At 32.2% G+C, this 24,109-nt stretch overlaps 1 protein-coding gene across 4 annotated transcripts; it reads left to right on the top strand.

The window, feature by feature from the left end:
• The first annotated feature begins 387 nt into the window (after window positions 1-387).
• Window positions 388-22,916, top strand: LOC114327913 (beta-alanine-activating enzyme). 4 transcript variants are annotated; one of them, XM_028276626.2, is made up of 7 exons: window positions 388-804; window positions 1,086-1,174; window positions 5,933-6,232; window positions 6,431-6,936; window positions 12,396-13,236; window positions 20,719-21,028; window positions 22,263-22,916. In XM_028276626.2, exons 1-7 carry the CDS (start codon window positions 799-801, stop codon window positions 22,884-22,886), a joined length of 2,676 nt encoding a protein of 891 aa, XP_028132427.1. In that variant the 5' UTR covers window positions 388-798; the 3' UTR covers window positions 22,887-22,916. The 4 variants fall into 4 exon arrangements, with proteins under 4 accessions (XP_028132427.1, XP_050501039.1, XP_028132426.1 ...); XM_028276625.2 differs by having other exon boundaries at window positions 389-1,174; window positions 22,263-22,542; window positions 22,621-22,916; XM_050645082.1 differs by lacking the exon at window positions 1,086-1,174.
• Window positions 22,917-24,109: the final 1,193 nt, after the last annotated feature.

Raw genomic sequence — 24,109 nt, forward strand, 5'->3', positions numbered from 1 at the left:
ATGACACTATGCATTTTCTTGTATCATTTCTAATATCGTTTCTGATATCGTTTCTTGTATACATTTTCTTGTATCATTTCCTGTACGTACATTTGTGCCCTGTATGACACTATGCAAGTTCTTGTATCGAAAACTGTATGAAATTCGGCACGTGATTGGTCGAAATTTTGTTTGTCGCCCTGTCACGTTACATTGGTATGGTAGTACTTGCGTCTACAGCTGATTTTAAGGATTTTATAAAATTTATAAACTTTTAAAAACAAATATTTTAATGTTATAATAACTAGAATTTTTACGTTGACTGTTGATTATTTGTGTTTTTTATTTTGTTTTGATATTTGTGCTAAAATATTTGCATTATAATTATCTTCAGTTTGATCCAAAGTGGAACTATTGTATTTGCCTCTATTAAAAAATTATGCAATATGAAACCCAAAGTTATTCTAAATATATGGTTATTAGTAGAACAGTAGTCCATACCAAACGGTATATTAAGTATCAATAAAATATTTATAAATAATACCTACAAAACACAAATAAATTCATCAAGACATAAATCATATGATCTCATTTTCAGCCGCCATTATGACATTTAGAAGTTTTACCAGCAGGTTTTACGTTTTTGCTCTTTGCGCAGAAATTGGCGCAGTTATTGTACAAGAATCTGTGCCTGACACAAATTCTTGTATCGTTTCTGATATCGTTTCCTGTATCTGTGTATGACACTATACATTTTTTTGACATATCAGAAACGATATTAGAAATGATACAAGAAAATGCATAGTGTCATACAGCCATATGATTGTAAGTAGTTAGTTGCACAACTATCAACTATCGTAGTTCAAATGTATCATGTCATCACTTGTACTTGTCAATATAACCTCTTTTAAAAATAAATGAAATATACCAATTGTTAAATATTTGTGAACCCATATTTATCTGGCTTGAAAATGAATATGCTAATAAAAAATATCACTAATTTAAAAACATCAGATAAAACTGCCATACTATTGTGCAGCACTAACAAAATTTTGGATATAAAAACATATAAGGAAATATATGAAATAAGCAAGAAAATATTTCAGACAATGGAACAATTCTTGAAGAATACAACAGTCAATTGCGTTGGTTTACTAATGGATAAAAATGTATACCTTCCCTCCATCATAATTAGGTGAGATATAAAACATTTTGTAAGGGCCAATGTTTACAAGAGGGTTCTGTTATTATGTGAAATAAATAAAAAAGTTCTTGGTAAACTATCAATCAATACTTCTATTTAGTCAATTAGCAATTGTTAATCCTCAAGTAGGCAGGCGATAAGACCCTATATCGATGGCTTAGTGTGAAAACCTCGTATCTCATTTTTTTTCAAAAAGGACATTTTGGTGGTTTTAGTTTGAAAACCTTGTATTTCACGATTTACAACTGTTCTGCAGCCGAAAAAAGAAACCACGTATATCAATTGCTCTCTTGATTTAGTGTGAATACCACATATATTTATAACCAATAATTTGGTACTTAATTTGGATTGTTTGTTTGGGAGATTCGACTTGCAGAAATGTTTTTTGTGAACAACAAAAGGTAGTACGGCATATAGAAACATTTTATGAACCTTAAATCAAAAGATTTGTATTGTATCGACCTAGTATTTATAGGTGTGCAATAAGCTATGAAAAATGAAAACCTCGTAAATAATAATAAACACAACCTCATTTGAGATGAAAAACACGTATATCAAGATATACGAGGTTATCATAGTTACTTGGGCAAAGGCTCTATATACTGCAAGGATATTTACGTGTTTTTCATAGTTAATATTTAAATTTCCAATTTAATAGCAACATTTAACAATTTTTGCTCTGTGCCAATATCAGATATTTGTCTCAATGTGCTCAAATTAAAAATATGTAACGTAATTTTTGTTTCTAGGTTATATTATGCAGAAAATCAGTTTTTTGCCTCCCCTGTAAAATTGTAATTTAATGAGATACGAGGTTTTCACACTAAGCCATCGATATATAACTTTTCAGGAGAAGCGAAAAACGATAATTAATTTCCATATTTACTCCCAACTTTATCTACCGCCAAATACATAATTTTATTTATTTTATATTACCTTATTGACTTGTTCTGTTGATACCAAGGTAAAGACATAGTCTTTTTCGGCACTAATAATATTGTGACCATTTTTTACTTATACTCTTTTTACCGAGCACCCTAGGTAATATATCGTTTCTAATAATAAAAATATTTCTCTGCAAATTTTGAAAAATAAAATAGACAGAACTTCAAATACAGTTGAACCTGCTTATAAGAATATCCTGGTTTAAGGAATAGAAATTTGAGGTCCTGAAACGTTTCTACTAGCAATTAATGATCAGTTTTTAGAATATCCTGGTTATAGGAATAGTTATGCTTGGCACCAAGGCTATTCCAATAAGTGGGTTCGACTTTATATAGACAATGGTCCACACAGCCCTCACCCGGAACAATGCGTATTTTTTTAATAACTTTATGCTCTATCCGCGTATGCTTGTGTCTTTAGTATAGTATGTTTTCATCATACATTTAGCGTTTAGTTGCACATACAATAAAGTAAATAACAGCTCTAGGGGACATGAGATTCCTGAAGTGGGTTAAGCAGCCACAAAATGCAGTGAAATTCCTTTGGAAGATCAGCTATTGCAGAGTTCTCCATACATAAGAGCAGATAGTGCAGAAAGACCAGAAATTTTGTAAATTCTGTAAGTCTTGGCTACATGATAACTGGAAACTTCAATGGAATCAATACTGTATAAATTGTCTGACAAGGTATACTCTTTTACATCCAAAAATTCCGACAGATTATTGGCATTAAAATTTAGATTTTTCAAGACACGATATTGTTACTATTTCTCGACTAAAATTTGGACATGCCTGTTATCCTGCATGTCTATATAAAATCAATGTAATAAAGTCGGATTTGTGCGAAAATTGCAATACAATAAGTGACTTGGATCATATATTTTTTGCATGTGACACAAAGAAATCTATTGAATATGCAACTATTGCAAGAAAACGTTTATCCCCCATATAATATGATAAACATACTAGCTGTGAACAAACCATCGATCTTTAGGATTCTTCTAGTTCTAGATTATGTTGCCGTGTAAATTGAAACTGTAGATTAGGTCTAGCTTTGCTACTTTTGCCTTATCTCCCTGGTAATAATACCCTGTATCCCTACTTAGTCTGTGGTTAGTCACCCTGAAAGACCTGGGTGCGAAAAGTTTTTTTTTCCCTTTCCTACCCTTGATTGTTCGATTGGAGTCATAACAGTCTTGGTTTATGGTAAGTTTGGTTAGGCGTTGATATTAAGAAGTGTCGCTGGCTAAATGGGCGCAGTTCCCCAAGGCCATAAAAGAAAAAAAAGTCTTGGCTGTGTATTGTACATGTAACAGCATGCTGTAGACTGTAGTGAATGTCCTGACCTAATTTGATTACCAATATTTTCTGTTTTTTAAAGATTTGTTGTTTAATTATTACAATATTATGTTTCCTTTAACACATAGGCTGCATTTAGAGATATTTATAAAGTTACATTGAGTGCGTTATGAGGCATATATATTATGTTCTGTAGTTGTGGTGAACCTTTGCCACAGTCGATGCAGCCAACCGTTATTGTAATATGAGGTCTATTTGTCTCTTAACGCAGCCAAGGTGTTAAAGTGGAATATTTCCTTTGAGTTTACCTTTTCTTATTTCGTTGTAAATAAAAACAAAATGCAATTAATATTGCAATTATATTGAATCCGAAAAAACTACTATTCTAAAAGTACACAACAAATAAATAGTTTAAGAAAATTTATTTATTTTTATTTGAGCAAAATTTATTTCATTTTCTTTTACAAATTTTTCCCTGTGGTTCCCACGGGCCTCACCAGTGTATTTGTGCAATTTTATTTCACCTGTCTGCTGGAGAGTCAATGTTTGTTTGTTTTGAATAACCTGAAAATTGACCTCCTTGCATACAATTCCTTTTAAATACATTTGTACAGGGGTAGTAATTGTCTGACGTCATGTACTAGATCCTTATTAGTCCAATCAACAGCCATTTTCTCGTGGAATTTTGAGAAACAAGGTCGATTTCCTTGAAAATTTGGATTCAGGTAGTAATTATATCCTTTGTCAAAATCTACCCTATGCCGAACTGCGCTTTTGCCCTGGGGGTGAAAACAACCCCATCTAGGGGATGAAATTTTTTTCAATTAAAATAACTACGGAGATCGATAGAGTGACCAATTCTGAGTAAATTTTGTTCTATAAAAATTTTTTAGCAAAATTGAAACTTTCTTAAGTTATTTGCGATTGAAACTATGCATTTTTTATTGAAAAAACTCACGTTTTATAACCGTTTTTCATGAATAATTTAAAAAATTTAATTTTGTAGAAAATATCATTAAGACCAAAATTGTAGCTAATAAATAAACAAAGAGATTCGCGTCTAAACGGCCTATGTAAACCCAATAGCGACTGAGTTATTGCTCTTTAAAGGACGGTTATTTTCGAATAACATCAAAATGGAGAACCTTTAATCTCAAATAACTCGAATGTAATGCAATTTTTTGGGAAAATTTAAGAGATATCTTTTAAATTTCATTAAAAAACCTTTCAAATAAGCTCCGATAAAAGTTTTTTGCATAGGAATTGACTGACTTATGACGAAAAAAAGTCGCTATCTGCTTTTTTCTTTTTGAAATGTAAAACTTAAACCCTCGTCGTTACAATCCTAATAGAAATGAATAGCTTCCCACTTCATATTAACTTTATTGTATAATTGATACGATACATGTGATTTGACTGGTTTGGAATGCTTAGTTTAGAAATAATAGTTGAATAAATCGAAAATGACATTTTTATAATTTAAAAAAAAGTGCATTTTTCTTAAATAAATTTAAAAGTATTCATGAAAAAATGTTTCAAATATTAATTGTAGAATTTCTTTTACTTAAAATTTGTATTTTTTTTTTATTTTTGTGTCATGAATACTTTTAGGTTTATTTAAATAAATTGCACTTTTTTTAAATCATAATAATGTTATTTTCGATTTAATCAACTATTTTTTTCTAAACATTCCAAACCGGTCGAATCATATGGATAGTATTAATTATACCTACATAAAGTTAATTTCAAGTGGCAAGCTATTCATTTCTATTAGGATTGTAACGACAAGGGTTTAATTTTTACATTTGAAAAATAAAAAAGCAGATAGCGACTTTATTTTCGTCATAAGTCAGTCAGTTCTTATGCAACAAACTTTTGGCAGAGCTTATTTGAAAGATTTTTTAATTAACTTTAAAAGTGTCTCTTAAATTTTCCCAAAAAATTGCTCCACATTCGAGTTACTTGAGATTGAAGGTTCTCGATTTCGAGGTTCTTCGAAAAAAACCATCCTTTAAAAAGCAATAACTCAGTCGTTATTTTGTTTATCTAGGTCTTTCTGACGCAAATCTCTTTGTATTTTTATTAGCCACAATTTTGTTCTTAATTTTTTTCTATAAATGTTTTTTATGTTATTCCTGAAAAACGGTTATAAAACGTGAGTTTTTTCAATCAAAAATGCAGAGTCGAAAGTGTCAATTTTGCAAAAAAAATTTATAGAACAAAATTTACTCAAAATTGGTCGTTCTGTCGATTTTCCTAGTTATTTTGATTAAAAAAATTTATCCCCTAGATGGGGTTGTTTTCACCCCCAGGGCAAAAGCGCAGTTCAGCATAAGAAGAGTGTCAACAGAGCTTAAACCCAAATTTTCAGTAAAATCGGTGTTGATTCTCAAAATTCCACGGTTTTACAGTTTTTTACCGCTGATAAGTGGTCTATATGAAGAAGAAAATATAGAGGAGTTGTTGACTGTTGTTATAAAATAAATTAATACATTCAACTTTTTAGTTTGTTGAACCTAAAGTGCCCTTTTACTTACATTTCTGCGTATATACCAAATGAAGATAATGTGCACATGGACTATATTTTATCAATGAATGAAGACGACATTAAAGGTTTTAAAAGAATTTATGAATTAAAAATAGACGAGGTTGCAACTATTTACATATGGAAAAACGATAATACTACAGATAACATCAATAGGTTTGATGATATATTTTGTAGTGTCACTACTTCTGGTTCAACAGGAAAGAAGAAAATCGTCAATATACCTTACTATTGCATTGAAAGTAATGCACTTTGTTTGGGGTAAGCATTAATTTATTGGAGCAAATTTCTTTTCGAATTTTAATTTGTTCTTACAGAATGAACTCTTTTTATAATAAAATTATCTATATCTTCAACAATATTCTGTTGGGTGTACATAATGTCGTCTTATTTGGACTGGCAAATCAAAATGCATCTTTTTAATAACCTTAATAACAAATATAATATATAATATTTCAGGAAAGTATTTAAGATAAGCTCCAATGATAATATATTTTGGGGTACACCACTCTCATTTGATCCGTCGTTAATAGAACTGATGCTAGCACTATTAAATGGAGCAACTCTAACGATAGTACCTCAAAGGGTTTATATCAATCCTCCAGCCCTTTCAAAAACCCTATTTGATGTCGCTAAGGTGACAGTTCTGCAGATGGTGCCATCAGTTTTCCTCAGGTGGAATGAACATACTATTGATAAAATATTCCAAAATAGTTCTCTACGATTGCTAGCCTTAGGTGGAGAATTGTTTCCGAAAAGTTTGTTAAAATTTCAGAGGAATAAGAGTGTATTATTATTTAATTTGTATGGAGTGACTGAACTGTCCTGCTGGGCCACTGTGTACCAAATAGATGAAAACACTACAGATGATATATCCATTGGCGACTGTCTGAATGAGACTGTTCTGAAAGTGTGTGATGAAGATTTAATGGAGATAAGTGAAGGAATTGGAGAGATTTACATAGGTAATAATTTGCATAATACACTAAATTCATTTTATTAAGAATAATCCATTCCAAGTGTTGTATTTTTAATAGCATTCTGCTGAGAATTGTATACAGGGTGATTGATTAGTAGGGTAAAGCTCAATAGCTCCCCTATAGTAATAGATAGCAATAAAAGTTAATAACAAAAATTTTAGCCACCTTTGAGCTTCACATTACAAAATTAGTTAGAATGTTACAGGGTGTTCGATAACACAGTGGCAGACCAAACTTATGTTTTTTTAAATGGAACACCCTATATTTTATTTTAAATTCGAAATATTGTTAACTTCTCCATCACAAAAATATAAAGGTTCATTATGTTATACAGGGTATTTACAAAGTTATAACCAATTTTATATGAAAATCGTAACAAGTTCAACTCCATGTATAAATAATTTATGCCAAATAAATAAAAAACAAAAATTTATGTCAACTATTTAGCTTTTGAATGGAGTGCAAAAAATCGAAAAAATCGCTATGTTTGCACTAAATTGTTAATAATTAAAAAACGGACGCGAACTCTAGGCAGGAAACAGGTAGGTTTTCTTGCTATAGGTCTACAATAACTAAAAAAGTAGTCAGCTACCTGGATCTTTTTGTGTCCCGAGAAAATCCTTATTACTCTGGACTAGCAAGTCGCCCGCGAGAGTTGGAGGTACCATCGTTACAATATTACCTATTAAAATGTACAGAGGCCTATTAAAATGTTCTGAACAGATATTATTTTGATTTGTACCTCGTACAATTAGTAAATCAAGTTACATTTTATGAATCACATTCGTCATTTTCTTGTCGAGGTATAAACAATGTATTTGATTTGCTCCACGTACAATTTAGTAGATTCTGTTACATGTAGGTATGCGTCACCCTCCTCACTTTTTTGTTGTAGTATAGACAAAGAATAATTTATACAGGGTGATTGATTAGTAGGGTAAAGCTCAATAGCTCCGCTATAGTAATAGATAGCAATATAAGTTAATAACAAAAATTTTAGCCACCTTTGAGCTTCACACTACAAAATTAGTTAGAATGTTACAGGGTGTTCGATAACACAGTGGCAGACCTAACTTGTGTTTTTTTTTAAATGGAACACCCTATATTTTATTTTATATTCGAAATCCTGTTAACTTCTCCATCACAAAAATATAAAGGTTTGTAATGTTATACAGGGTATTTACAAAGTTATAACCAATTTTGTATGAAAATCGTAACAAGTTCAACTCCCTGTATAAATAAAAATAAGCATAACAGCAATGGTTTATTAATGCCATATTTTTTTTATTTATTGTCAAAATTTTTAAGAATTCTTGATATTGCTAATTTTCTTTATATCAAATACAGGGTGAGTCAAAACGCAAGTACATTATTTTCTCAGTAATGTTAAATGGAACACCCTGTATTTTATATCATTATTGAAAAGTAACATTAACGTACTTTAATTTTTATATAACATTCCCTATGCCCAAATTTATTAGTTTTCGAGATATTTTCATTTTTCAGAGCAAATTATTTTAGGTGTTTAAATTTATCTACATTTTAAGTAAGCCATGACTGAATTGACAATTGAAGATTACCGATTATCAATCCGGTAATCAATGTAACACTGTAGCAAATAAAGAAATACAAATAATTTATTAGTAATACATTTTACAAACAAAAACACAACCACTACATGCAACATTTTTGAAACAATTAAAAACTATCTTTTTATGTAAATGCAACAAATAAACAAAGAAAATTAGTAATAAATTTTACAAAAAAACACACAAACACAAAATACAATATTTTGTGAAGACAATTAAACACTACTTTTGTATGTAAATGTAACAATGTAACAAATAAAGAACAAAACATAATTTATCAGTAATACATTTTGCAAAAAACATGTTTGAAAAAATTAGAAGCTACTTTTAATAAAATATTTTTAATATTTAATTGCATAAGGTGTTCAAAATTATCTCCTAACACATTTATGTACGCCTAAAAACGATCATTGAATGAGCTACTTACTCTACGGAGCATTTGTAAATTAACACATCGAAATACACTTTGTATTCTATTTTTCACCTCATCCCTTGTTGTTGGAGGTATTTTATAAACTTCATTATTAATGCAACCCCAAAAAATCAGTCCAGTTTATTAAATTCTGGTGATTTGGGTGGCCACGCTACTGGTCCATTGAAAAATGAAAATATTTCGAAAACTAATAAATTTAGACATAGGGAATGTTATCTAAAAATTAAAGTACGGTAATGGTACTTTTCAATAGTGATATAAAATACAGGGTGTTCCATTTAAAATTACTGAGAAAATAATATACTTGCGTTTTGACACCCTGTATTTGATATAAAGAAAATTAGCAATATCGACCATTCTTGAAAATTTTGACAATACGTTAAAACATATGGCATTAATAAACCATTGTTGTTTTGCTTATTTTTATTTATACAGGGAGTTGAACTTGTTACGATTTTCATATAAAATTGGTTATAACTTTGTAAATACCCTGTATAACATACAAATCTTTATATTTTTGTGATGGAGAAGTTAACAGGATCTCGAATTTAAAATAAAATATAGGGTGTTCCATTTAAAAAAACATAAGTTTGGTCTGCCACTGTGTTATCGAACACCCTGTAACATTCTAACTAATTTTGTAATGTGAAGCTCAAAGGTGGCTAAAATTTTTGTTATTAACTTTTATTGCTATCTATTACTATAGCGGAGATATTGAGCTTTACGCTACTAATCAATCACCCTGTAGAGTTAAATCCGGTTCAATAACTAGAGTTATCTTCAGATAACAGGCCTCCACTTTTTTTGACACCATTAGTTTTTTACTGTTAAATTTGTATACAAGTGTATTTCTTCTGTGGTACATAGTGGTACAGTCTTCTTCTTCTCATGCCTTGTCCGTTGCAGATGTTGGCTATTATCATAGCAATTTTAATTTTGTTTGCGGCGTTTCTGAATAACTTGTCCGACGTTAGTCCAAACCATTGGTGTAAGTTTTGATGCCATGAGCGTCTTCTTCCGGGTCCGTGTTTGCTCTCTATTTTACCCTGTATTATTAGTTGCAGTATATCATTACAAACGAGTGAATTCCCTCCCGTTTGAAACTAGTGAATTCCCTCACCGATATTCAAGAATGGCGATAGAAGCAGGGTTTAAGGCTACATACCTATTAGTATCCTTAATACTATACCTAAACTGTTCGAGAGTTTTATATGTGACAAAATTAAGCCTACTATACAAAATGTAATCATTGAACAACAGTATGGTTTTGTTATGGGGAGATCAACTGAAATGAACTTGTTAAATTATACCTCCTTCTTAAATGAAGCATTGGAAAGCAAACAACAGGTAGATGCGATTTATACCGATTTTTCCAAGGCATTTGGTAGGGTCAACCATACGTTATTGTTACATAAGATCGAACAGTTAGGTGTCTCTGATCCTCTGCTTAGTTGGATTCGAAATTATCTATTAGATAGAAGGCAGATAGTTCGTATTAAGAATTATTTCTCTAATGAAATTATAGTTAAATCGGGGGTACCTCAAGGCTCCCACTTAGGACCTATCCTTTTTAATTTATTTATAAATGACATAAATAAAAGTTTCAATTTTGCTCAATTTCTTCTATTTGCTGATGACCTTAAATTATTTCACATAATTACCTCTGATTTGGATCGCTACAATTTGCAATCAGATCTTAATGGTCTTGTGGAATGGTGCTCACTTGGTGGTATGGACTTAAATGCAAACAAATGCCATGCTATAACTTTTACTCGACTAAGAAACTTTGAGAATAATTCTTACTATGTACGGGACACTAGGTTACTGACTCAGTTATAGATCTGGGTGTTATTCTTTCCACTAAGTTGAATTTCAACCTACACATTAATAGCATGGTTTCTAAGTCATTAAAGATGCTTGACTTTGTTAAAAGATGTAGGCTATGACTTTACGACTGGTCGTTCTTTAAAACTTCTTTATTGTTCTTTGTTTAGACCACATTTAGATTATACATCATGTGTTTGGTCACCTCAATATAATTGTCACATTAATAAAATCGAACAAGTTCAGCGTAAATTCTTACGTTATTATGCATCTCACTGGTCAAAGTTATGAGTCTTTACTGCAAATTATTCGACTTGACTCATTACAGAGTCGTCGTCAACATAAAGATCTTTGCTTCTTATTCTTAAATAAAATTGGTCTACGTGTAGCTTCAAGAACCACCCGTTTTGTGACCACCTTCCACGAAGTCATTAACCGTACAAACTATGGTTCAAGTTCCTCTCTCTGTAAAACTATTAAATTAGCAAACACATTATCTCCGCATATTGATTTCTTTATGAACGACTTTACTGCGTTTTCCACACAATTACATTTATATTTAACTTAATGTTCTAATTTCAAGACTGATTTGTCAATTACTGTTATTGTCTTTGTTCTAAGATAAGTTGTATTATTTGTCAATTGCAAAATGTTTTAGATATTTAGATTTTATTACTTTATATTATAGGAGTAGCTTTCAATTGTTGAATGAAAGCAAGTAATTTTATTTTTTATTATTGTTTATTATGTATTTACCAATTTTGTACCTACTAGATCTTATTTTGAATTGTTTTCCTAATTTGTGTGACATTTTAATTGTATCATGTACTAATTGACTTCAATCCGTCAATAAATAATAAATAAATAAATAATACGATGTTTATCATGTCTCATAATATGACCGAGGTATTCAAGTTTTCGTTTTTTAATTGTGAAAGAGATTTCTTTTTGTTTTCCCATTCGGCGCAATATCTCTACGTTGGTGGTGTGGGTCGTCCAGGATATTTTCAGGATACATCGGTACACCCACATTTCGAATGTCTCCAGCTTTTTCATTAATGAATGTTTATAAAGACGTATAGTGGGAGCGATATATTGCAATGGGTAAATATATTTCTCATGTTGTTAAATGTTGCTTTGGCCTTTTCAACTCTAGATCGTATTTAGGTTGTTTGATCCCATTTCGAGTTGACAACTGTTTCAAGGTATACATACGAGTCTACGTGTTGAATTAATTGGCTTTTTATTTTCAATTGTCTGGCAGGTGTTTGGGTTTTGCTCACCAGCATCCATTTAGTTTTATTTAGGTTGAGGTTTAGTCCTCTTCCTTCACTTGCTCTTTGTACCCTGTCCATAAGATGCTGAAGTTTATCAGTACTGCTGGCAAGTACGACTGTATCATCCCTGCTTTATAAATATTTTTTTCCACATATTCTATATCAGAAAATGTAGGTTTAATTAAATTGGTTGGGCCATAATTCGTATTATTACTCCTAGTATTATTACTGCAAATTAGTTGCGTTGCTTCCTGATGCGTTTTTTTATATTGATTATTTTCCAAGTTTATTTTACTATGTATATATTATATTTTCTTCTAGGTAGTTATACAAGAAAATGCTACATTAACGACGAACCAAGAGACTCTACACTGCCTATTTTCAGAGCAAGTGGTGATTTAGCCTTGTTAAAAAACGGCAAATTATATTACAAAGGCAGAAAAAACAATGTGATAAAACGATTTGGACACAAAATTAATCTGGCTCAAATTGAAGAAACTATATTTGAAACATTTGGTCTTGAAAGCAGGTGTGTGTGGTCTCAACAGCATAAGAAAATCCTCGCTTTTATAGTGATAAAAGAAAACCACAACATCGATGTTAAAGAACGGATTTTGGATAAACTTAGAAGTAAATTAATACATGCTTTACCAGAAAATAGCTTTCCTGATTATTTTGATATCATTCAACAATTGCCTATCACCTCTCATGGGAAAGTTGATACAAATAAGTTAGAAACCTTCTACACTATTAGTACAAATGTACCCAATGGTAATGTTCTCCACATATTCATAAACCTTTGGTGCAAGTACCTTGGAGTCAGTAACGGTGATACTGACTATTTAAACAATTATACTTTTTTCGAGATGGGTGGAAACTCCATAAGTTTGATGCAGTTAATCGAAGAATTTAGAACCTTGACAAACAATCAGTACACAGATGAAATCATTGCAATAATTTTCGAGAAAAAATTTGCAGATTGCGTGAATGTTGTAAAACAAATAAGTAAGAAGTTAGTTTGTAATGTAGAATGTGAAAAAAGTATGGACTTTGAAATCACTGTTAAACGACCAAAAATTCAACCAGGTGAAATCGAAATACTCTGGAAATATGATCTCAAAGCATGTGTGGATAGTTCTCCATTAGTCTTCAAAGATAAAGAGTAAGTAGATGAATTTTTTCTTCATCTTATATTTTTATTTTAGCTAACTTAGTGTTTTTTCTTAGATTTCTTTTTACTGTATCACTTCATTTTTTCACGATCTCTTAGTCTTAGTTATTGCACGTCTGTTTTAGACTATAACATAAAATTATATAAGAAAATGGTATACTACCATATAAAGTTTTGTCACAATGTAAAACAGGAAACAAAATCTGTTAACAGAAAATGTTATACAAATTAGAACATGTCCTATTTGATAACAATTTTTAGTACACAGGCATGCGCAGTTAGGTTATTTTCATTATACTGTCACATTGGTTCTTTTAAGGTTGACTTTTCTTTTAAGAAATGTTGCAATGGAAGCAGCTGATAATAATAGAGTTTTCTTATCCATCATATAACATATCTTTCATCATCATCATCATCATGATGATGATGATGATGAACATATCTTTGTAATATAAAATATCAAAGATAAAACTAACTAGGTTAAATGTTGAGGAAAATGAGGTTAAAATATTCTTAAAAGAAAATAAGAAGAAGAAAATTGAGGTTAATTGTACATGTACCATCACAAAAATATAAAAAAGTACTTTTTTAACATGTAATGCGCAGAATCACATAACATATTCTAATAGGAAAAAGTGACAATGTAATACACAAAACTTCTTGTATTAATATTGTACACAATCATTTCATGTAAGTTTTGTTATACCATTTTCTGTTAACAAAAAAAGGTATAGTCTAAAACCGATTGGTGATTTATCTCTTGCTATTTTGACCAGACGGGTCTCCTCTATTCTGGTTATGTGGTTATTCCATTCTTTTTTTTTCTATTTAGTGGCCATTCAACAGTACTGAAATGAATATTGAAATGTTTATGATCATTTGTGTATCTAGTTTACATGATATAGCCTTGCAAACATTATTCACGACGACGCACGTTCCCGATAAAACAGATGTTAAAGATGCCCTGTAGCCAGTGGCGGATCTACGGGGAGGGAAAATGAGGAAATTTCCCCCCTAAGAAGGTCCAAAATTAAAGAAAAAAATTGTTCAAACATAAAAATATATTAGCTGACATGAAACCGAAACCACAGAAAGACAAATTCAACCCAATAAACACGCTTGTTAGGAAAATTAAGGGAACTTATTGCCTATAAGTTATTATTTATGTATGTCTTTTATGTAATCTGAGTTTACCTTTTTTATGCCTTTTACTTGGTTTTTCATTGGAAGTTCCCGCTAAGGCAAATTTCCCCTCCCAAGGAAAATTTATAAATCCGCCACTGCCTCTGGCACGAAAAAAATCTTTAATTCTAGTCCGCAATTCCGAAATGGCAGACGGTGAATCTGTTTGACTCCTTCAGCATTCCCCATATGTACGCATCTGGTGGCGTTAGTTCTGGTGAGTGGCAACTCCCAAAATGATCGCGCAGTATTCGAAGAGACTCCCTGGCAATGTGACAGTTTGTCTCGTCCTGCTGAAACCATTGTTGATTTAAAGCTTGGGCCGATTTAGTGACCTTTTCCGTATGATCGAAAAGAGTAGCCCGCCATAAAATTTTTTTCTGCAAAACTGAGAAGCATTCTGAAGTACCTAACATTATCACGACATTCACATACCGTCGCTGATTTGCAAAAAGGGACCAAGTAACATTTTTATATTTTTACTAAGTGGAACTTAGCTCCTTTTTTACACAACCAGTTTAAAAAAAATGTTACTTGGCACCAGAAAATTATGAGACCATCTCAACAACAATAAGTTATAAACTTGACCCCGTTTTACAGAATAGGTAGAACCTTCGTACCTATTATTTTTGCAAATAACTCTTCTTTTGAAGAAAATGTCACTTGGCACCTTTTTGCAAATCAGCGACGATACGTTATAACGACGTTCGGAAACCCCTCAGTACGTTTCGGCGCTTGACACATACAAATTTGAGGCATACGAATTTCAGTACTGTTTGCCGCATATCGTAATTTCTTGACTTCATCTCAGTGTTAATACGTCGGTTTCGTCATATAGCGTTATTAAGGCATCCTGTCAGTCCATTTGCTTTTTTACTTGTTCTCTCACTTCTTTGTCCAGGTATCAATAGCTGGACAGTGCAATTTCAAGGTATTTTATTTCCATTACTTATTCAGTCTTGATGCCATCAATTTCTATATTACATCTGATTGGTTCTTTGCTGATTATTATTGTTTCAGTTTTCTGAGATGAGATTGTTATATTAAATTATTTTGCTATTATGTTAAATCTGTGGACTAGTCTTTGAAGACTATCTTCATCGTGGGCTAGCAATATTGCATCGCCTTCGTAACAGAGTATTTTTATTTCTTTGTTCCCCATTTTGTATCCTCTTCTTTTTTTGGCACTTTTGATGGTTTCATCAATGATTAAATTGAATAGTGTAGGATTCATTGAGTTCTCTGTCTTATTCCGCGGCCTATGTCTATAGGTCCCGTAAGTTTTCCATCTATTCGGACTTCCATTTTGTTGTTTTGGTAGATGTTTTCAATAGTCTTTTTTGATATTTAAGGGAACTTCTCTATTATACAGAAGATGGATTACATTTTTGAGTCTTACTCTGTCAAATGCTTTCTTTAATATTATACTCTAGTGATTTCTTAGTAATTTGCTTTATGACAAATATTGTATCTGTACATAATCTTCCACTAAGAAAACCCTGTTGTTTAGCTGCTAAACTTATCCTTTGATTCATTAGTTCTGCCTGTTTTCTATCTCCTTTTTTGAATAGTAGAATTAGTTCCCTAGTTCTCCATTCTTCCTGTATTTTATTATTTTGTTAATTAATGTTAATTGTTCTGTCATTGTTGCTCCACAATAGTTCAGTAATTCATTTTATTTTCCGTCATTACCTTCACTTTTCTATTGGGACCGTGAAAGTTCGGAAAAGCGACACCTGGTTTCATAGCTCGGCAACTTTTTTCGCACTTTTAATTATATTGGCCAATCATATTGGTCCTGGTTGCTGGATAATGGCAGCTACGTACGCCGTTGCACGCGCTTGGCGGCGCTAGTGTAGTTGGGGGTCAACGTTTTGACAGTTCTTTAAGCTTGTATGGTAGTTTTGTTTTAATTATTGCGACTTAATAAATTAGGGCAGAAAATACGGAATTTGTTTGTGAATTGAAAAGAAATGCAAGAATTACTGGAAAAAAGTTATTCACATGACAGAGAGGGAAAAAATTTAATCCTTTGTAAATTAACTATTGAACTAAGACCTTTAAATTCCAGCGCTACAGATTGGGGTAAGAAATATGAAAAAATAAAAGCCTGACGAGTTATCTCCTAAAATTGTTCTTAAAAATAATCCATGAAAGAATGTCCAAGCTGTGTGAAAGTCAAATTTCGCCCAACCAATTCGGGTTCATAAATGCTGTTGGTACGAGAGAGGCTTTGATTTCAATACAATTCTTATTCCAGAGATACAAAGACGTCAATTGCGACGTATACCGCGACATGCGTATAGAAACATGCGAATGAGACAAAGAACCAAGAAGTAAGAGCGCGTATCGGAAAAGCTAGATCAACCTTCAACCGTATGGGGGCCTTTTTCAAGAGCCACCTTTCTCTTGGTATAAAAGTAAGAATGCTGAGATGCTACGTCTTCTCTGTCCTTTTTTATGGTGTTGAATCATGGACCTTGAACGAAGATATGCGCCGAAAATTGGAAGCATTTGAGATGTGGCTATATCGGAGAATTCTTAAAATCCCATGGACTGATCGGGTCACAAATGAGGAGGTCCTTAGAAGAATGGGGAAGAACCGAGAGGTACTAACCACCATCAAATCTCGAAAGTTGGAATACTTTGAAAACATTATGCGAAATGAATCCAGATATGCCCTCCTACAAGCCATCCTGCAAGGAAAAATATTTGAAAAGTGAGGTTCAGAAGAAAGAAGAACATCCTGGTTAAAGAACCTCAGAACCTGGTTCAACACAACACTGTGCAGCTTTCCGCGTTACTGCAGATAAAGTGAAGATTGCCATGATGATCGCCAACACTTGTCATGGATAGGCACATCAAGAAGAAGAAGAAGAAGATAGCAAAATAAAAGACAAATAAATAGTTTTTAATGTTTTTGCAGTCGAATCAAGTGGCAATACGTAATCTGTTTCAACAAAATATTTATTGCAGATACGTGCATTTATTGTCGGCACATATTTATCTCTTCTTATTACTACAATCCACTTTTTTCTCATCAGATTATCTTTGGGAAATCTTTGTCCTGATGTTCTAGATGAGCACAAAGGTATAGGACAACCCCGAGGCATCTTATTTTCCCAAATTAAATTTACACAGCGAAATAAATGCAACCTTTACTTAGAAATATATAACCACTAAAATTCCGGCAGTCAGCCTCGATCTACAAACGAAAGATCATGATGACATGGATACCGTGGCGGCATCTGCTAAAGACGGACGAAAATTTTACTTTTAATATTAAACTATATTAAAAATAAAACTTCTAATCTTCTGTCCTGTCTGAGAGGCAACCTTATAGATCTCCCTCGGCCTTCTTAGCTTCGGCGATTCGTTGGCTTGCAAATTTTAGAAGCCACGAATGGTGTAACCAGAAGATTAGTTCTGATAAAGTTGTATTTTTAATATTGTTAATATTAAAAGTAAAACTTTCGTTCGTTAATATATTTACTTATTGAATTTTCATCTGATAAAGTTAATATAATAAGGGTACCCCCCGTTAAGATAGGCAAAATGCCCTCACTCTCAGAATTCAATTTTTTTAATTTTTTTACGTTCTGTGCAATTAAAAAATGAGATAACGCGGATTTTTAGCTCGCCACCCCCCTTACCCCTCCCCCCACAGCCAAAAACGTAGATTTTTAGATTTAATTTTTTTTTAGTTGGGTTGCAATTGATTTAAAAATTTCAAAAAATTGACACGTATAGCTGAGGCTTTTACAAAACACGTCCATTTTTTATGGACCCTTAGGTCGAGTGTACATAACCTCAAATTTTTTTTAACTTTTTTAAAGCCTATAACTTTTTTTTGGAGGTGGCTGCAGGTCCATTTTTTTTGCATTTTGTGTATTTTATCAAAAGCTATCTCTCTGATTTTTTTCAGATTTTTCCGTCAGGTGCGCCATTTTGAAAAATTCGGAAAACTGTTTTTTTAGGGGGTTTTCAGGGATTTTCTCCATTTTATAGACTGCAACATAGATCAAGTCAAGGTTTTGTTAATAGATTATGTATAATTTGAAATAAATGAGTATTTTAGGATTATCAAAAATTGGGCAAAATACCTTTAAACCCCCCAATAACCATGTTTTTTTAAGTTATGTAAGGGTTTTTGCGGGCTTAATGATATTTTTTGAGGTCGATACAGCCTGAATATATTTTTTATTTTTTTACGTTCTATATGATTTTAAAAAATTAGGACTCACCGCAATTTTACCCCACTTCCCCTATTCCCCCTCCCCCACAGCCAAAAATGTCAATTTTTTAAGTTGGTTTGCAATTAGATTAAAAATGTTGTTCTAAAGCTATTTCTTTGTGGCATTTTTGTAATTAACTATTCTAAATGGGAAATAAGCCACAATTTAACTAAAAAATGATTTTATTTTCCATCTGTAATGCGATAGAGAGAATTCGATAATCTGTGACGCACTGAAAAAATGGTTTGGGACGATCTATATAAATAAGTCAGATTAAATTAAATTATTAGAAGATTTTTTTACCAAGCAACCTTTTTGTTTAATTTATTATTATTTTGTATTTTGACAACGACGTCCGTGGTGGACGTCGAAACGTTAATAAAATCATTTTTTAGTTAAATTGTGGCTTATGTCGCATTTAGAATAGTTAGTACCTAATTATTAAATTTTAAATTACAAAAAATTCACACACAGAGCTGAGGCTGTTACAGAACGTCTATTTTTATGGACCCGAAGGTCGAGTGTACATATTATAATCTCATTTTTTTTGTTTTTTAATAGGTACGTATAACTTTTTTTGGCGATGGCTGCTAATTTTTTTTTTGTCTTTTGTGTATTTTACGAACCATCTACGTTTGGCTCCTAATGCAAATAGTCCACGCTGTATGCTTGTCCCATTAGGTAAATTATTCCGATTAATTTTTTTGCACAAACTTCGGAAACATTTTTTTAAACGAATTAAAAAAATCAATTTTTTCACTTCGGACAAATTTGTTTTAGATTCTCTGGATCAAGCTGAGCAAAAAAGGTATCTTGTGATTTTTTTATAAAATTGACTGTTGTCGAGTTACATGCAATTTCAAATTTGAAAAACGCGAAAATGGCCATTTTCAAGGCTTAATAACTCGATTAAAAATTATTATTATGAAAGCCATAAAGTGACCAACTCAAAGTATAAAGCCACCCTGCTGCAATAGTCTAAATAAACTTTTGTCATTATTTTATTGCTAACTATTATTTTTAATAATTAAATTGAGCGCTAAGCATGTATTGAAGCGGCTGTCCGCGAGAGAGAGATGTACAATATTCATTGGACGTTTTAAAAAAATAACGATTGGAAGTCAAAAATACGTTTTAAAAAAATAAAAAAGGAATTTTGAGGTTATATGTATTGTACACTCGACCTACACGGGTCTATAAAAAATAGATATGTTTTGAGACGCCTCATAAAAATTTAAAATTAATTGCAACTTTAAACAAAAAAAATAGAAAAATTGACGTTTTTGTGGGGGCAGGGGGGGGGTGGTGTGCTAAAAATGCGATTAGTCTTATTTTTTATTCACATATAACGTAAAAAAAATGAAAAAAAAAATATTCAGGCTGTATCGATCTCAAAAAATAATATCATTAAGCCCGCAAAAACCTTTACATAACTTAAAAAAACATGGTTTTTGGGGGGTTTAAAGGTATTTTGCCCAATTTTTGATAATCCTAAAATACTCATTTATTTCAAATTATACATAATCTATTAACAAAACCTTGAGTTGATCTATGTTGCAGTCTATAAAATGGAGAAAATCCATAAAAACCCCCTAAAAAACAGTTTTCCGGATTTTTCAAGATGGCGCACCTGACGGAAAAATCTGAAAAAAATCAGAGGTATAGCTTTTGATAAAATACATAAAATGCAAAAAAAATTGGACCTGCAGCCCCCTCCAAAAAAAAGTTATAGGCTTTAAAAAAGTTAAAAAAAATTTGAGGTTATGTACACTCGACCTAAGGGTCCATAAAAAATGGACATGTTTTGTAAAAGCCTCAGCTACACGTGTCAATTTTTTGAAATTTTTAAATCAATTGCAACCCAACTAAAAAAAATTAAATCTAAAAATCTACGTTTTTGGCTGTGGGGGGAGGGGTAAGGGGGGGTGGCGAGCTAAAAATCCGCGTTATCTCATTTTTTAATTGCACAGAACGTAAAAAAAATAAAAAAATTGAATTCTGAGAGTGAGGGCATTTTGTCTATCTTAACGGGGGGTACCCTTTGTTTCTTTTTAAGCAATAATCTCAGAATAGCAGCAGGCAGCTTCTGTAACATCTTTGTGATATTAGACAAAGATGGTAAAGAGATATTCAAAGACGTTCTCAACGGTTCCATAGAAAGTACTTCTACGATATCACCATGTCTAACATATCTTTATGTTGGATGTTATGAAAATACCATGTACTGTTTTGACTTAACAAAAGGACGAAGAATCTGGGAGTTTAAAACGGGGGATAAGATTAAAAGTTCTCCTGTCTTTTGCGAAAAAAGAAATTCCATCATATTTGGATCTTATGATAAACATGTATATAGTTTATTATCACTGGTAAGTGGGAATTTACTAAAAATATAGCACTAATAATAAACATTGGGACTATAATACGTTATAGATGCATTTGCACTAATCAGTTTTCTATTTCTATAATAACTAATATCTATTAATTAAATATTTTCCCGTTTTTTACGACTGGTTTATTTCTTACTTCTCCTTATTTTCCTGCTTCTTATTCTATATTTCAATGTTACAATATTACGTTTTTTTTGTACGATTTTCATTTCCATCTCTCCAAAAATATTTCTTGTATTTCCATCTGTCTTTCGAGAGACGAATAAAACGCATCTCATAATTGCACATTAATTCTAGTATTCAACAGCTAAAGCCTATGAAGTAGTTGGAGCTGGAGTATATGGGGGAGAACCAAGGTTAAGCCTTAGTGAAGCTAAGGGTAATTACTCCACTATTTTCCCAGTAGAAATTTATACTATAGAGATGTCCCCTGCAGGAACTAATAAAGAGGAACCTGCAGGGACAGATCTATAAAAGTTATATCAGATAGCTAGGCCGCATTAAAGGCACTGGAATGTAATCAAATTGACTCGAGAGTTAGTTTGGAACTAGAATCTTCAGAATCTGATTCAGATCGAAAAAGGTAACAAAATCCTTCGAAGAAGCTATCCAAAGATTTACTAGATATGAATGGCAATGATCTGCGAATTATCCTAGGTCTCCTAAAAGAACACTGACACCTTTCTGACCCTCCAAGCTACCTCTAACGATCCCCAATCGCAGACTGGGTGCACTGGGTTGGTTGCTCCATCTGGAGTACCTATAGAACAAATAGCTGTCCTCTTGGATAACCCAAAACTGACTCAGAAAAAAATTGATTAAATGGCGTGAAATCGTATTACTTACCCTAGGGAATGAGACATGCATTTGTTTTTTCTCAGAAAACCTCAGTAGTCTACCCCTGTAATTCCACGACAAACAAGTCTTTGCACAGTGCTTAATTTTTAGGATGGCGTATTAAGGTAATTCTCACTCTCAGTCAAATCTGGTCGTCCGTACTTTATCGAGTTCATTCGGTTTTCTGTTCTTTCCTGGTGACATTCTATTTTTTTTTAATTTCCGCAATGCTTCCCTTTATCTCTCCCTTCTCAATGTTTATTTCTTTGTTTGTAGTAGTCACTTCTGGTGTTGGTGGTTCATTACCGTCACCTTTAGCAAATATAGATCGAAAGTGGTTTGCTCTGTTTTCTTTCTGAATTGTGTTTACTTTTAGGACGGCTCACTTTGTTGGAAAACAGAGGTCGATGGTAGCATATCTTCAAATCTACTACTTGATGAGACCTTTGGAATATTTGTTACTACTACCCATGGGACTTGCTTCTGCCTTCAACCTATGAACGGGAAAATTAAATGGAAGTATCCTTGTGGAAGTCCCATTTTCGGCACACCTTATCTGTTACCTACTAGCCAAATAGTAGTGCCTTCGGTACTAGGTGTTTTATATTGTCTATTTTCAGAAAACGGAGATCTGGCTTGGAAGTTCCAAGCGGACGGTAATATATTTTCGTCCATAATGTATTATCACGATAGACTTGTGTTTGGTTGCCACGATAAAAACTTATACATTTTAGAAGTAAATTCTGCTGGATGTAGTTTAATTCAGAAAATATGGCTGGATTGTGAGATATCTTCAACGCCTTGTATATTCGAACAAGATACTCAAGAAATAATTTGTTGTTGTAATGATGGAACTGTGCATTTTGTGGACTTTCAACATTTATCTGTGATGAGACAAATCAAATTACCTGGAGCAGTATTTTCTTCTCCGGTGGTATACGATAGAAATGTGTATATAGGATGTAGAGACAACAATTTATATTGCTTGTTACTCAAATAAATATATGTGGTAAGTATTTTGAAATCATAATTGTCTTTACCTAACCTAAAGTACCGTCTTCTCGTTCCTAATGTGCCATGCAATTCTGCATAGGCGTCCACCGTACCTACATTCTCTTGTGCTAACTGTCCAAACTGTGCACATCCGAGATAATTCGAGCGGCATTGTACTTTATACTACTATAATTTTTCACACTCGAATGCAATCGAGAACTGAAAATAATAATGTGAAAGCAAAAAAAAACAATTATTTTATTGATATTTATCATTTACATGGGATTGTAAGCTATATCACATACTTATTCAAGTATAAAATATAATCCTTTTTCTACTTATCAATTACAACTTATCTCTTCCTTGTAACGTTTAAGTTTTCTGCGTGTAGGATAAAACGAATACCACCTAATTCTCGTTAGTCCTGTCGCCAGGGGGGGTACAACGGCCTTCTTAATTCAGATGGACTTACCCAAGTTTTTTTTATGTATTTTGACCCGTAGAACACGAATTTTTTGGGTAACAGTTGATCCGGATATCGATAAGATTGTTATAAACGAAGAAGTTGAGGAATTACATAACAGCGATTTCTCGCAAAACAAAACATTTTTTTGTATTTTTTGGGTCATTCTAACCAAAAAATGTTCCTACAAGTTTTTTCGTAGGATGCATAGTTTTTGAGATAAACGCGGTTGAACTTTCAAAAAATCGAAAAATTGCAATTTTTGAACCCGAATAACGTTTGAATCAAAAATAAAATAGCAATTCTGCTTACCGCCTTTAAAAGTTTAAGTCAAATTATATCTGTTTTGAATATTTGCATTGCTAAAAATTTATTTTTTGATTGTTAAAAAAAGCTATAAACACATAGTGTTTCCCGTGCCTAATACATGCGTTTTAATGCATGCTACTTAGAAATAGCCCCGCTTGCACTTTTACCTCCTCTACGTACTCGTTCGATTTTAAATGAGAAATCATGGAAACATCACTCAAGCACTAGGTGTTTGTAGCTTTGTTTTAACAATAAAATAATATATTTTTAGCAATACAAATAATTAAAACCGATATAATTTGACTTGAACTTTCAAATGCGGTAAGCAGAATTGCTATTTTATTTTTTAATCAAAAGTTTTTCGGGTTCAAAAATTAGAATTTTTCGTTTTTTTGAAAGTTCAACCGCGTTTATCTCGAAAACTATGCATCATACGAAAAAAATTGTAGGAGCATTTT

Source organism: Diabrotica virgifera, chromosome 3, assembly GCF_917563875.1.
Source record: "Diabrotica virgifera virgifera chromosome 3, PGI_DIABVI_V3a".
In the NCBI taxonomy this organism is placed as follows: domain Eukaryota; kingdom Metazoa; phylum Arthropoda; class Insecta; order Coleoptera; family Chrysomelidae; genus Diabrotica; species Diabrotica virgifera.

Coding starts and splice junctions, on each gene's coding strand:
- LOC114327913 (XM_028276624.2), top strand. CDS start 951: ATGAATATGCTAATAAAAAATATCACTAATTTAAAAACATCAGATAAA. Junction 13,237..20,718: donor TTAGTCTTCAAAGATAAAGA/GTAAGTAGATGA, acceptor TTTCTTTTTAAG/CAATAATCTCAGAATAGCAG. Junction 21,029..22,262: donor TATATAGTTTATTATCACTG/GTAAGTGGGAAT, acceptor GTTTACTTTTAG/GACGGCTCACTTTGTTGGAA.